Source organism: Alexandromys fortis, unplaced genomic scaffold (genome assembly GCF_014885135.2).
Source record: "Alexandromys fortis isolate MF-2015 unplaced genomic scaffold, M_Fortis_MF-2015_v1.1 scaffold_313, whole genome shotgun sequence".
NCBI classification, from domain to species: Eukaryota; Metazoa; Chordata; class Mammalia; order Rodentia; family Cricetidae; genus Alexandromys; species Alexandromys fortis.
In genome coordinates this window covers 128126-144343 of record NW_026068197.1, presented here as the reverse complement: position 1 = coordinate 144343, position 16218 = coordinate 128126, and the positions used below count along the sequence as shown (strand labels likewise).

At 34.3% G+C, this 16218-nt stretch overlaps 1 protein-coding gene across 3 annotated transcripts in view; it reads right to left on the bottom strand.

Annotated features, from left to right (window-relative positions):
• Positions 1-16218, bottom strand: part of Cfap47 (cilia and flagella associated protein 47) — a 246663-nt gene that overhangs the window by 147140 nt on the left and 83305 nt on the right. For all 3 annotated transcript variants that reach the window (XM_050129779.1, XM_050129780.1, XM_050129781.1), the window contains 4 exons: positions 13548-13648; positions 6189-6344; positions 4897-5125; positions 784-1005 (listed from right to left, as the gene is read on the bottom strand). In XM_050129779.1, the coding sequence (XP_049985736.1) occupies positions 784-1005; positions 4897-5125; positions 6189-6344; positions 13548-13648 (708 nt within the window). The remainder of the gene's footprint in view (positions 1-783; positions 1006-4896; positions 5126-6188; positions 6345-13547; positions 13649-16218) is intronic.

Here is a 16218-nt window from a genome sequence, read left to right as displayed (position 1 = left end):
GGGGGGGGGAAATGGGAGGCGGGGAAGAGGCGGAAATTTTTTTTTTCAATAAAAAATTATATTTAAAAAAAAAAAACGGACTCTCTAATCGTGGCGGACAATGAGGGCTGCCGAGAAGCCAAGGACAATGGCAATGGGTTTTGATCCTACTTCATGTTCTGGCTTTGTGGGAGCCTAGCCAGTTTGGATGTTCACCTTCCTAGACCAGGACGGAGGGGGGAGGACCTTGGACTTTCCACAGGGCAGGGAACCCTGACTGCTCTTCAGACTGGAGAGGGAGGGGGAGAGGAGTGGGGGGAGGGGGAGAAAAGTGGGTGGAGGGGGAGGGAAAAGGGAGACAGGGAGGGAAATGGGAGGCGGGGAGGAGGTGGAATTTTTTTTCAATAAAAAAAAGAAATAAAAACAACAACAACAACAACAACAACAACAACAAAACAGGCCATGGACTAAGACTATCTATAGCACCTTGCAATTTATATTTAATCCAAATTAGCATCATAAGCCCTATAAGTGAGCAGGTTGTTTAACCAAGCCATCCCAACGACCTGAACACCTGATGAAATTTGTATGGCAGTGTATCAAAGTATGCATCTAAAAAGGTTTTGGGATGCTTAGGTTAACTAGTGTATGCATCTCTGTAATATAAATTACAATGTGTAAAACACAAGATTTTTGAACAAAGTACCAAGTATTTCCTTCAATCCCTCCACTTGCATATTCATCCATTCATCAATTCAGCCAAGCCAGGATTACATTTTTAAACTAGTGTATCTTAACTCTTACGTGATAAAGTCTAGAAGTGAGGCATGTTGCGAATGGAGCTGGATCACCCTTTCAGTGTTATCCACAGGTAAGGACTGGTTTGAGTTAATTCCAGGTGGCAGTCTTCCACTCAAGTTAAATACCACATCATAAATTGTCTTATTATATTTGGAAAAATCATACTGTCTGGAATATTTCTTGCGTGGTGAGGATGATGAACAGAATTGTATTTTCTGCACATCCCTATGGGGGATAAAAGGAGTAAATAAATCTCAGGCTCAAAATGTTACTTTGTGCAAAAACATGGTCAATAACCAAAGCAAATTATATTAAGGTAGAAAGAACAATAAATCCTAAATTGTAATTCATGTGGCTACTATGTGCAAGCACAAATTAAATTCTTAACTATTCCTGAAGATTCCACACTACTTTACTTACATGTCTATCACTAATAATGCCATTTAGGGGCTCAAAAAGTGAATTGGAAACAGACTGGGTCTGAGAAAAAGACTCATAATAAGAGTTAATTCTTGCTCTCATTTATTAAGACAAGTAACCTCAACTCACTGGGTACAATCAAGCATTCTATAATCTAAACACAATTTCTATACTTTACAATGTAATTTTAAATTTTAAAATATATCATACATGTATATACAAAAATAAATTCACTTATTTTCTCCATATTTGGGTCTTAACTACTAGAATAACCTGCATACTGACCTAGCAAGGATTCTTATTTAAAACATAAATTTCAGAATCCTACTGTTCCTATATACACAGCTAATCTTTAAATAAGATACAGCAATGTTTTTCTACATCTTTTGCACAGACTGCCAATACATACTCATGTTTAATGGAGTAAAAAAAAAGTCTACTAATCTTTGCTTTCTACATTGTTATATATCCCATCATAAACTGTGTAACTATTTGTTCACAATTAAAATCACAAATGTATCATGAGTTCAGAGTGAGAAATTAAAAGTATCCAAGAAGTCATTTGGATTAGTACCTCTCAAATTTGGTAGAAAGGGTCTCAATAGCCTAATAGTACATTGTATTAGAAAAGGGTTAAGTTGTCAAACATGGAGATACCACTTACACTGTATTCTTCCCAGCTTCCTCAAAAATATAAATTACAGTAAAGCTCCTGTATTCTAGAATTACTAATAGGGAACAAATATTTTATGGAGAAAATTAGTGGGGCAAATGAAAAATAAATAACAGCCAATAACAACAGACACATGAGGCACCAGATAATACACTCTTACAACAGATTTTTGTTAACCGCGTGTATTATGTTCAAGATAGAGGAGTTTTATCATTGAGGTATAAATCACATGAAAATCTAGAAAAAATACAAAATAAATATAAGACATCAATGAATAAGTTTAATGATAAATCCTGCTCTGTGCAGAAAGATGCAAGCACAATTACTTGTAGCTTACTGTGTAAGGACAAAAACAATGGTTAACTGATTGTTTGGCCTCTGCAGCTGGTGATTTTACATGAAGGTTTGCTGTAGGTTGGGAATGAGAGCTCTGAGCTCAGTCCTAAAGACAGATGACTATATTCTCATGATCTTCTAACCCGTAGACTCCTGTGCTGCCAGGTGGGGTCTGACAAAGCTAAGGTGGGCAGGCTGAGTGCGCAGCTCTCTTTCTTCTTCCTACATAATAAAAATCTCAGTATTCTCCTGCTTTCAAGATTCTAGGAGATGTTGGAACAGTCACACCTCATAACTACATTAAACACTAGATGGGAAAAATTCTTAGTGCATTCCACTAACCAAGGAACTAGAAAAAAAAAAAATTCTTCAGTCTTTACATTCTTCTTTAAGTCTACTTTTATTGTTTTAGTATTGCTTTTATTCATATTTTCTTTAAAACTGCTTTCATGTTACATTTCATTTTACATTTAATTATACTTGCATAATCTTTCTCAAATTTTGTAATTAGGTCCTTTGTTAAATATGTGTTTTTATCAGTTCTTTGAAATGTCCATACAACATGTGACTATATTCACCCAAACTCTTCAGAGATCAGACATTTTAAAATCTACTGTTATCTTTTCTACTCCCTCACACCCTTTCCCTTTTCTTTTGTAATTTAACCTTGATTGTTTTTTTGTTTTGTTTTGTTTCCCTTTCTTACCAAACTTTTATTTCATTGTTACAAGTTTTTTTTTTAATTTACTAAATTCAATATCATACTATACTCTACATTGTTTGACAATTTATTTTCTATTATTGTGGAAACAGTAAACCTTAACTGATTTTTCTGTCTGCTTTAGTATAGAATGGTTGCTCTAACAACTATTTATCTTCCATGTGTACATGATCATGTCCTGAGTTCTAAAGAGAACACTCACAACTGAAAAAGATTAATAACAATGAAATAGCTCAACATCCTAGCAGTATAAAGTAAAATATCTAAACATAGAAAAAGATGAAAGGAAAATTATATTTCCAAAAATCCCAGTGTTTTTAATATCCCAATTTAAAAATGGTGATTGACTTCAAAGAAAACTCAATAAATAGATGACTAAAAGAAATGTATCCCAGGCCCTGGATGTAGCAGGGTAACGCTGAGCAACCCTGTAATTGCAGTACTTGGAATGGAAAAAAAAAAGGAAATTTGTCACAGTTTAAGGCCAACCTAGTTTACACAAGTAGTCCCAGAGCTACATATATATAGCAGTACCATGTCTTATAAATAATTCTGAGGAAAAAAATGGAAGTCATAGAACTAAAAATTTCAGGAAAACAATAGAAAACTCAGTGAAAAGAAATTATCAACAGAGACAACAATGAATAAGATAAAATATGAAGAGCTAAAGAAAGTTGAGGAATTACTATTTTCAGATAGCAATAAAGAAATAAAGATTTCAGTGTTATAGAACAGAATATTATTTTAATATGTGTTACATTTGTTTGTGCTATGGAAGATTTGTTTTAATGATGCAAAGGTATGTTTTATTCTTTTATGATACATTTGTTTAACTCTGTGAAGCTGTGGTACTTTGCCTGTCTAAAGCACCTGATGGTTTAATAAAAAGTTGAACATCTACTAGTGAGGCAGGAGAAAGGATAGGTGTACCTGGCAGGCAGAGAGAATAAATAGAAGAAGAAATCTGAAAGGAGAGGAAGAGGAACAAGATAGAACAAGGACAGGAGGACAGCAGGGGCCAGCAACCCAACTACGAAGCAAGCCATGGAGAAAAGATGTAAAGAAAGGTATACAAAAATAGAGAAAAATACAAGTCCAGAGGCAAAAGGAAGATGAAATCATTTAGGATAAGAAAAGCTAGCTAGAACAAAGTGAAGCTAAGATCAGGCGTTTATATGAAATAATAATACTCACTGTGTGATTTATTTGGGAGCTGAGTGACAGTCCACCAAATAACAAAGAAAAAAACCAACAATATGATAATAATATGTGAGACCTCTGGGCTACAATTAAAACCTCAATCCAATGAGTTCTATTCCATAAAAGAGGGTCCTAAGATAAAGATTAAAAATACTCCTGCACATACATGCAGAGAAATCAAATTAGACAGTAGAGCTCCCTGCGAGTTATGCAATCATTCTTAGTGTCCATCTACAGAGAAATAATGAGGAAAATATTACACACAAACATTCAGACATAAAGAGGAATAAAATAATGTTGCTTGTAAGAAACTGCAGGGAAAAGGAAATCATGTACAAGAAAGTTAACCATATTTAGAAAAAAATTCATATTTCCTATCATAAACAGAATCTAAATTATAAAAAGACATGTAAGCAGAAGAGAGATTATTTCAAAAGATGAAGAAGGCCAGTGGGACGGGGACAAAAGAACATGGGGAAGTTAGTAAGGTCAAAGTACAGTATATACATGTAAAGATAAAAATGAAAACTCAATATTTTATAGAGAATTAATGCTCACAAGCAAGCTAATTTAAATAAAAATTATTATGGTGAAAAAGCACATATGAATCTCAGAATTTAAATTTGCATTTTCTTAGTCTCAACAGTCTCCTAATAATTAACCAGTTTAAAGTATATTGTCTGTTTCACTTAAAATGATCTAAAGAAGTACACTATACTTTTAAAAAAATGCAAAACAAAGAATTTATAAAATATGTATAGATCACCTTCTTATTGTCTCAGGAATAGAAAGAGAATGGGGCCCTTCAGGCCAGCCAAAGAGACTGAACCAGGTCTGAGCTGCATTAACAACCTTCTGAAAATATTCATAAGCCTTTGATCCTTTTTCAGGTGCAAAGAACTGTTGGTTCTTCTCTTCATTTTCCAGAGATCCAACATTGACTCTATCGAAAATGCTGTCATCTGAGTCAAAACGATCACGTGAAATTTCCATCCCTAAAATCCAAATTGTTATGTTATCATTTTGATTACCATATTCTTTTAGTTAGCTCTACTAATAACAGGCAAATAAAAACCCCTTCAAGAAAGCATTCCATATTCTTTAATAAACTCATGTGCATCTACTACATTTTAAAATAATAATAATATAATCATTCCCCAATACTCAAGAGTTTAAAATATACTTATTCAATATAGAAATGAGTGACGTTTTATACTTCTTAGGAATTTATTCACAAATAACTCTCAAAATATGTTTACTCCAGTTTGCCTAAGAAGAGCTGATTAACATTTTTAAGCATTACTTATTATACAAAATTATACTTTAGTTGAAAGAATTACAGTAAGAAAATGTCAACTATATATTCAAAATGTCTTTCTCTCTAAGTGCATTTAAACAAAATATTTTGCATTATGAAATTTTTAAAAAGTATAAAATTAGCATGTTCTACTCTTTCAAAAGTATTTATAAATGAAATTACAAAAATGCATAGATGGACACAATTGAAACTCTATTTGTCCAATGGATAAAAATTAATTTTATCACATGATCTATATCTAGAGAAAGGTATATTTTATGATAATTTCAAATAATATCAAACTCCCCTGTTTACCTATGCTTACAACTTTCTAAGACTGGTTACCTTGGATCGAGCTTAAAAAATATACAATAAAACCCTTAAAACTGCAGTTCATAACCTGTACACAGAGGGTACTTATTATGTTATGAAAATATTATAAGGGATCAGTAGGATAGTTAACATTTAGTTAACTATAAAAAGACAACTACTCCTTGGTTTTCTACTCAGTTAATTAATGAATGGAATCAAGAGGTACAAATTTTGGTATATAGAATACTATTAAGGTATTAAAAATATTGTAAATGCAGAGTTTCTATTGCTAATCATTGAGAAACTTACCCAGAGCTGATGAACCTTAAGACTATGATAATTCTATGTGATTTTTTTTAATGAATTTATTGCATGATACATAGTTTGATATTGAAAAGATTATTATAATGGACTAGATTTAAAAAGTGCATTATACATTTTTCACGTACCAACAAATAGGTTCCCACATGTAAGGTCAGCATCAATAATTTTAGAAACAATGGATGTCCGTTTCGAAAAATGTGTAGAAAGTGATTTGGAATCCCGGCGTGGAACCGTAGGAATCAAAAAACTGCCTCTAGGCTTTTTAAGAGATGCTTCTTTATCTACAAATGACATTAGAGCATAATTAGTCACAGAAATGTGTGAAATTTCATATCACATTTTCTAATTTGTATTCCATAATTCATATAAGATAGCAAAAGAAAAATTATAAATATCACTCATGTTATTATATGAGATGACAAATTAAAATAGTATAAATTCTGGTAAGATTTTGTAAACTGAATGGCATTATTAGACAAGCCAAAGTACTAGAGAATTAACAACATTTATTTTTAGACAAAAATGTATAAAACAATTTAAATGTTATTACACCAAATATTTGGAATTATTACAAAAAATACAAAAAAAGAGTCACTAAACAAAACAACTTTTCCTAATTGATTATCAAAAATGTAATCACTTTTTGTTTATGAACTGATACCATTTCGGAGATTTCAATCCCTATTCCACTTTGAAATGTTATATAGAGTCTGGAACTCATAATATTTATTTAATTAACTTTATATAGTCATATATATTGCAAATGCTATATATATATATAAATCTCAAAAATAAAACTGTACAGTTCAAAAATATGAACTCATATGTGCAACCGGACTAATCTTGAGCTACGAAATTCTGGGTATCTTATACAATGTTTCTGAATAGAATTTTATCTAAAATAGGAACCTGCAGGTCCTGAGATCATGTTTTATGAGGATTACATTAAAAGCACTATCAAATATCAATAAGCGGTTATATTTCAAGTTTCTTCCTATTATTTTATAGCATACTTATTCATAATTTGTCATACAAACTGTACCTGATAGGTCTCAGGGAACTCTTAATGTCTCAATCTCAATCTGTCTCTGTCTCTGTGTCTCCCATTCTCTTATTCTCTATTTGTCTGTCTATCTATCTATCTATCTATCTATCTATCTATCTATCTATCTATCTCTCATCCTTTTCTCTACAAGATTGTGCCAATTTGACCACACTAAAATTTTCTCTAAAACTTGATTTTGTCTCCCATTTCCCACCATCCTTCAATGCCTGGGCCAGATGTGAGAGCTGGTCCCAAGGTCATAAGAGTGGGAATGATATCCTTGACATCACCAGCTGACACTCAGGAGAGTAGGCCCTGTACCTCACCAGGGTGGTACAATAGTACCAACCCTGTTAGCAGGTATGGGTGAGCCAGTGCTAAAGTTGTGAGCACGGGAGAGCTCTCCCCATTTCTCATTTGTCTTGTGGCAGCAAGGCCAGGGGAATGATGACCCCAAACCACACATCAATGCCTGTGGCAAGTTAGAGTGCTAGTCCTGTAGTCATAAGAGTGGGAGAAACAACCTTATTAGTGAAGGCCTGGGAGACCCAGCCTCAAAGTTATAAACAAAGGAAAGCTGTCCCCGTTTCTCATCTGGCGGATCAACCCAAACAGGGTTATGGCTTGACTGGCCCCAACATCTACCCAAAGACCTGCTGGAGTACTTGAAGGAGGCTGATTTGCAGAACGAAAGCTGCAGGATCTCCACAACACAGGAAGAGTCCTACTGAGGACTCAGCACCTATAGTGTAGTAGAAACTAGAGACCTCAAACCAAACCAACGATTCTTTGCAATGAACACTTACAAGTGAAGATTATGGACAAAGATGTCTACAGTAACACTTACTGTGTCATACTGCAGCATTTACATTTTATACTCAAAATTATTGATATTTTAAATTTTAAGTTTTAAATTTTTGGAGATTTCAAATTTTTCTACTTTTGGAATTTTTCCCTTAAATTTTGTACTAGTGGGGAGGTGCAGGGGCAGAGGGTAGATGCAAAGGGAAGGGAAAATGAATGGAATCAAAATACATAATGTTAAATGCACATAGGACATAAATATATAAATCAAATTATTTTTAAAAAATAACAATTTTGTGATGGTTAGAATATACTATTTGATACATTATGCATATGTAATGATTATATACAGATAACAATGCTTTCTCGGCATTTTATCATGCAAATGAACCATTTTATAATACAAGTAATACAGGATAAATACCTGTTTTAAATCTGTCATGTACTATACAAAACATTCTTAACAGAAGAGTCATAAAAGAAATTAGTCCCAATCCCAAATGTTTTTATAAATATGACAAAAGAATGCAGATGTGAAGCTTGAGAAGTCACAATATAGTATGGAATGTCACAGGGAAATGGCACAGTTATGAGGGAACAGCAGATGAATGAAAATCCTATGTACATAAAAGCATGGCTTTTTCTTTGTAGGTAGTGTCTAATGGAGACAATTTTCTTTTTTTTCAATTTCTAGCATTTTAATACAATGAAAACATACATGAAATGTTCGGAAAAAGCAGTTACTTCATGTAAATTGTCTCCTTTTTCTACTACAAGCCATTAAGTGAGGCCTGTGATCACAGGGACCAAGTGTGTTTATACTCTATGTATTTTTTTGATAATTTTTTAGTGATCACTAAAAAATTATCAAAAAAATAGAGTAAAAAACTCATAGAAGCTTATTATTACCTAAATATACAGTATAAAATGTCTAAGAATGAGAATTAATTGTGGAATACTACATTAACTATGTAAAGATATCTTACATTTGTTTATTGAAAATGTTTATGTAAATGTCTGTTGTTTTGGTTTATGTTGTATTTGTTTAATTATATAAGGAAATATTGCTGTTTCATCTTGTCTTCCTACAGCAACTGATTGGACTAAAGGGGAAATAAGCAGACAATATCTCCTGAGAAAATTGGGAGTGTAGTGGAGGGTGGGGGAGAAGGGAGGGAAGAAGCAGAGGCTGAGGGGAGGAGAGGAAGTGAGAGGAAAACATGAGAGAACAGGATGGATGAGATGGGGGAAGGACAGAAAAGGAGAGCAATGAAAAAAGTATCTTGATTGAGGGAGGCATTATGAAGCTAGTGAGAAACCTGGCACTAGGGAAATTCCCAGGAATCTGTAAGGATGACCCCTGCTAAGATCCTAAGCAATAGTAGAGAGGGTGCCGAACTGGGTTTTCCCTGTAATCAGATTAATGACTGCCCTAACTAAGTGTCTTCATAGAACCTTCATCCAGTATCTGATGGAAGCAGATGCAGAGATCCACAGTTAAGCAGTGGGCTTGGCTCCTGGAGTTCAGTCGAAGAGAGGGAGGAGCAATAATATGAGTAAAGGGGTCAAGACCATGATGGGGAAACCCACAGAAACAGTTGACCTGAGCTAGTGGAAGCTCACTGACTCCAGATTAACAGCGGGAGAAACTGCATAGGACCAAACAAGGCACTCTGAATGTGAGTGACAGTTGTGTGGCTTAGGCAGTCTGTGGGATCACTGGCAGTGACACCAGGATTTATCCTTAGTGCTTGAACTGGCTTTTTGGAGCCCATTATCCTTGGAAGGATACCTTGTTCAGCCTAGACATAGGAGGGAGGGCCTTGGCCCTGCCTCAAGTGATGTGACAGACTTTAATGACTCCCTATTGTGGGCCTTACCCTCCCTGAGGATTGGATGGGGGCGTTGAGTGGGAGGAAGGTGGGGGACAGGAGGAGGAGAGAGAGAGGGAACTGGCATTGGTATGTAGGATGATGTAACAGACTTTAATGACTCCCTATTGTGGGCCTTACCCTCTCTGAGTTGTGGATGGGGGGGGGTGAGTGGGAGGAAGGTAGGGGACAGGAGGAGGTGAGAGAGAGGGAACTGGCATTGGTATGTAGGATGAGGAAATATTGCTTTTAAAATAAATAAAGAAATTAAAATAAAAGCTGAATTGTCAATAGCTAGGCAATAGAGGGAGAGGTGGGGCTGATGGGCAGAGAGAATAAGTAGGAGGAATCTAGGCTCAAGAGATAACAAGGAGAACAAAGGAGAGAGGGAGAAATCAGGGGACAGACAGACAGCTGCCAGCCAGTAGTCAGATAGGGAAGAAGCAGGAAAAGTAGCAGATACAAAATGAAAGAAAGGTAAAAAGCCCTGAAGCAAAACATAGAAGCAGGTTAAATTAAATTATAAGAGCAAATGCGACAAGCATAAGGTAAGGCTGAACATTCATAACTAAAAGGTCTCCATGTCATAATTTGGTGGCTTGAGGTATGAAAATGCCTGCTACATTTTGGTGTTCTAACTTGGGGCCTGGATTTTCACATAGGGCCTAAGATAGCTGAAAAAAGATAATAATAATAATAATAATAATAATAATAATAATAATAATAATAATAAATAAAGAAATAGCTCCTTTAAGCAGCTCTGCAGTATACCCGGCACTTGAATAGTTGGTACATTAAGTAGAAACAAAAAGCTAAGTAAAAACATCTGCCACAGTGCAGGCACCAATTTCCTAGAACTGGAGCAGATAAATGCAACTCTAAGTTAGTGGAAGCTCCCAATTGAAGGCAGCTCTGTCAGGCTCCAGGTGAGTATTAACAACTAATAATGAACCTCTGTGTCGTGATAGGTGGATAAAAAGAAAACCTGCTGCAATGAATTCATTAACTAAGTTATGACATAGGAACCTTGTTGAATTCAAAATGCTAGTATTTTATTATATAATGGGTTTCATTTAATATATTTATATGTGCATAAAATGTATTTCTAACTTGTTAGCCCTCAATATCTTTTCTTGTCCCCTTCTCTGTTGATCGACTTCTTCATCTCAGCTAGGCTCCTTTCTCCTTTCATATTTTTGGTTTTGTTTATTTGTTTGCCCACTGTACATAATTAGATTTGTTTACAGGAGCACATGTCCCTTCTCCAACAAAAACAAACTGCCTATAGAAACAACCACAAGGAAAAGATTGACTTCATTATCCCTGACACTTTAGAAGCCATTGAGATAGCCTTGACTTTGAAATCTTATTGCCTTGACTTCCCAGTCCTGGGATTATAAGGATATACCACTCAAGCTATGGGAATACTTGTGTGTGAGGGAGATTGTCTGGGCATCTATGTATGGGTGCCTCAAGAGGGCAGAAGAAAACATTAGAATTACTGGAGCTATAGTTATAGGAAGTTGTGAGCCACCAATATAGTTGCCGAGAACAGAACGTGGGTCCTCTGGAAGAAAAATGGTGTAGGAGGTCCTTCTGTTTGTGTGTTGCTTTCATTGGTTAATGAATAAAGAAACTGCTTTGGGCATGATAGGGCAGAACTTAGGTAGGCAGAAAAGATAGAACTGAATGCTGGGAGGAAGAAAGCAGTGAGAGGGAGCACCTCCATGGAGCTGTCAAAGTCAGACATGCTGAATCTTTCCCAATAAGCCACAGCCGAGTGGCGACACACAGATTAATAGTAATGGGTTAAATCAAGATGTAAGAATTAGCCAATAAGAAACTAAAGCTAATGAGCCAAGCCAAGTTTTAATGAATACAGTTTCTGTGTGATTATTTTGGGGGTAAGCTAGCCAGGCAGATGGGAAGAACAAGCAGCCCTCTGCCTTGCAACAGAAAAACACAGGGGCTTAGCTTCTAAACTATGTCTCTAGCCCCATTGTAGAAAGTTTGTATGTATGGAAATGAAAGAGTAAAGTTAAATCTATAAATAGCACAGAGTATGAAGCATGGTTTCTAAATGGGAGGGGCATTGCAAGAGCCCGAGAATACTTTATAACACTGCCTTGACTTCATGGAAACCTGATAATGTATGCAACAGGAACTGAACTGAAATAAAAGGATTTGAAAGACATTTGGGATTAAAATAATATAAATGGACAGAAAAAAACATGGAGTATGAGAGAGAAGGTGTAATTTAAAATGGTCTTCAAGGTTCTGGATTGAACATCAGATGGAATTTATCTGCAGCTGCAGACATGGGGTATGCAGAAGAATGTTAATCTTTCAGATAAGAGTTTTATTTCAATCCTGCAATTTTGGCTATCCTTTATGAAATCCAAAGAAAAGCACAATCAAGGAACCTGTATTCTAAATTCTTATTCTCTGATTAGAGGTTGAATATATAGCATATGGATTATAAGAAAGTGGACCTGACTTATACACAGAATTAAAAAGGACAGAGGAAAATGATTTCATTAAATATATTTGAGGGAACATTTAGAGAGAATAAAGCAGACTTCAGTAGTATTATATGAGAAAATCCTTGAAAAAGTTTAAATATGGAGAGAAATGGTAAAGAATCAACAGTGTTAATTGTGCTCAGTGGTGAAATATTGCTTCCTCCTGCATTCAAAAATATTTTTCTTAGCTGAAGGAAAAGTACTTATCAATGTTCTCTAAGTTTTCCTCCTATCGCTAGAAAACTAAGTGCTTTGGTTTTGTATAACTGGTAAATTTAGAAAGACTAAATGTGAAAAGAATGACCTGAATCTGCCCATTTTTTTCTATGGCATTTTCCTGAGAAAATGAAATCTTGTTTCTTCCTAACATTTTGTTGGAAATTCAACTAAAGCAGACAAGTGTGAGGCAGAAATTGTCTGGAAAGGGTACCAATATAGTTTAGACCCTGAGTAGAAGGACGTAAAGCAAAATTTAAGCCAGAAGAGAATACTGGCTTCTAATTACGTGACTAGAATAAAAACAGAAATTATAGATTCTGATACATGCTTCAATATTTAAATTTCAGTGTAGTTATATTGCATGGTAATCTGTTTGCTGCTGTTGTTGTTTTTTTCTGAAAAGTCACAAAGATTCTAGTCTATGAAGAGACAGAATGGGTCCAAGTATATTTAAGAAGTTTGACTAACATTTACAGAGGCAAGTGAATAATATAACTGATTAAAATGGGAAAAATGGCTAACTTGGAACTGAAATTTATGGACTTGACGCTGCACAGACTGCTGCCCCTCCTTATCACACTGCTATGCATTTGCAAGATTCCTCTCTATTCAAAAAACCCTGGTTTTTGTTCATTTGTCAAGGCTAACACAAATATCATCATAAATTGTGTAAAGTTACTACAAACATCCATGTATAATACTTCATCCGACTTACATAAGGCTCAGTCTATTACCTATACATATTCAAATACAGTGTCAAATTTATGCAAAAAGATATGCTTAGAGTCTATCATCAATAATAAACATTGCTTTGGGCAGCAATAAATGTTTGAAAAACATGGGTTAAATTACTTTTTCCAGATTCTGGCTATCACACTAGTACTTTGTACATGATAGGCAACTATTTTACCATTATGCAACATGGGTTTTTGTTAAGTTTAAATACAGTATATTTTAAGATGGTAGATTTAGTTAACAAGAACCTGAATAGAGAATGAATGGAATCAGTCATGAACAACTTACCATTCTTTAAAATAACTTTATGTTTGTCCAGATGAACTGCCAAATACAGATAAATAGTAAGAATGCAATTTTCTGCTGTTGCTGTAACTGGAAGTGAAAACCTAAATGTGAAAATATTTTTATCAATAAAACAATTATTTTACATGTAGTAAAGACAATAAAATATTTTCTAATTCTTCCAAATGCCTTTAATGTTGAAACCAAAAATTATTTATCATTTATTCTTTGCTCTTATCTTATTTTATCTTAAAAGTCTGCAAATTTATATCTTAAGAGTTTACAAGTGTCACTATAAAATATACTCCAGAAAAGAGATGGGGTTAACTGTACAAGTTCAATACACAGCTTCAAATTACCATGTCAACCAGTACCAAAGTTCTTTAAAGTAGTATTGGCATAGGATACAACTATAGAACCCCCACATTCTTTACAAAACACTCTATATCAACACACCAGATACTTCCACACCCATGTTTACAGATGCACTATTTATAACAGCAAAGATACTGAATAATAGAGCATTTTTAAAAATCTGTCCTCATCTGTGAAATACAGAATTTATATATACATAATGTCATGTGTGTTTGGGTGAGTGTGTTTAAAAATAGGAAACTGTAAAATGGGAGGAGACCAGTGAGCAAAGGGAAGAAGATGGGTTTAGAAGGGTAAGTTATGAAGAATGGCAAATACCAAATGACATGATACAACAGATAATTATCTTTATGAAAAGTTAAAATTACTTAAAATGAATACAAGCCAATCAAAAACAAAACTAACAAAAGTCCATATATTTTGAAATTTTAGAGTTGAAATTAACACAATTTACTTACACTAAAAATTTTCAATATTAAACAGCATAAAGTCATCAATATTACCATCCATCGCCATCATAGAAATGATAATGATAAATCTTGTTCTCATACTGATTATAATTATAGAAGGAAAAACAATAGTGAGGCAAATGTGCTAGTTGCTCTGCCTTAATGTTCTTATGCACAGAGATACCATGCACTGCTATTATGTTACTATCTTCTAAATGAAGATCCAGCTACAGGGACTCAAAACCAGAACTTAGAGGTTGCTATTAGGGTCAGGTTCATAACCCGCCATCTATATTTTATGGGATCTTTAATTACCAGGTTTCTATCCCAATAAAATAAGAACAGAATAAAATATATGGTGGCACCTCATTCCCATACAATACCAGAGAATTAGATTGAGGCTCAAACTTTTACTTTTAAATCTTGTATGTATTTGATGTGATCACCACTACATTTTTGTCTTTTATCCTGTTTTATTTTTTCTAGGAACATTTCCATAATATACGAAAAAATGCTTATTTGTGGTCATTGCTACCAAAGAAAAGCAAAACATGAACAAACAAAAGAACTATCATTTGAAACACTGTGATTAAGAAAATGATTTTATTCCAAGAACAAAGCTTGAATAAGTATACAGTTTACTTTTTTCCTATTTTAAAACAAGCTTGTTGAGGATCATAGTTTGACTTTAGATGTTACTTGGAATAAAGAAAAATCAGTGTCTGAAAGGATAAAAAAAAATGAATAATACAAATAGGGAGTTAGTTGCATTCGTCCCAGAAACAAATAGTATAAAAATCAGATAAGGTTGTAGAATAGAAACAGACATTTTATGTATTTATATTATTATAGATAGATTAAAAAATAAAGTAAGCTTCTTTTGGCAATACTAGTACTGTACTTATTAATACCCAAATAGAAGTAATGTTGATATTTCTCGTTCAATCTCTGAGATAAATGCTGAGTAATTAAAATATATATTTGCTTTCTAATAGCAGAGGTACTGTTACGATGATCAGACAAAATATCAAGTATAATGTTAAGTACTATGATATGATTTTGTATTTTTCAGATTCAGTTTCATTCACATCAGAATAGCTGATAAAACTCTCTAGAAACAGTCCTATTTAACAAGCTGTAAATTCTCAGAGTGAAGGATAGAAGGGTGAGAACTACCTAGTTTTAGTGTGAAGGTTTTGTCCAAACCTTTTATCATAAGGCACCTAGGGAAAAAAAATTACATATTGTCTATAGTTAGGAAGATATAAAAATAGTTGAGCCAGGAAATATCTACTTGAGTAAAGCAAGATGATGAGGGATTCTGTTCTGAATGTTATTTATATTTTTTATTACCATTGATTTTTAAAGCCGCTTTGGCCTATGGCAGGGCAGAATATAGGAAGGCAGGAAAACTAAACTGAATGCAGGGTAGGGGGAGGAAGAATCAGAGAGACACAATGTAGCTGCTGAAAGAGAAAGATACCAGAACCTTACCAGTAAATCACAAGACTCATGGTAAAATATAAAATAATAGAAATGGGTTAATTTAAGATGTAAGAACTAGTGAGAAATATGCCTGAGTCATTAGCCAAACAGTACTGTAACTAGTTGTAGTTTCTGTATGATTATTTGGTTCTGGCCAGCCAAGAAACTAAAGTGCAGTTTCTGTTTGAAGAATGGCAACCAATGTTTGGAAACGTGCATCCACATAAAGTCTAATAAAGCTTTTTAAAAAAGGCTTTTACATCCACCAAAACAGGCGTCAACTGGAGCTTCTTAGCAGCCACAGTTTTTCCAATAGGCTCTGTTTACTGGCACCAAGCAGAGGTGCAGCTTCTTTAAGAGTGGCT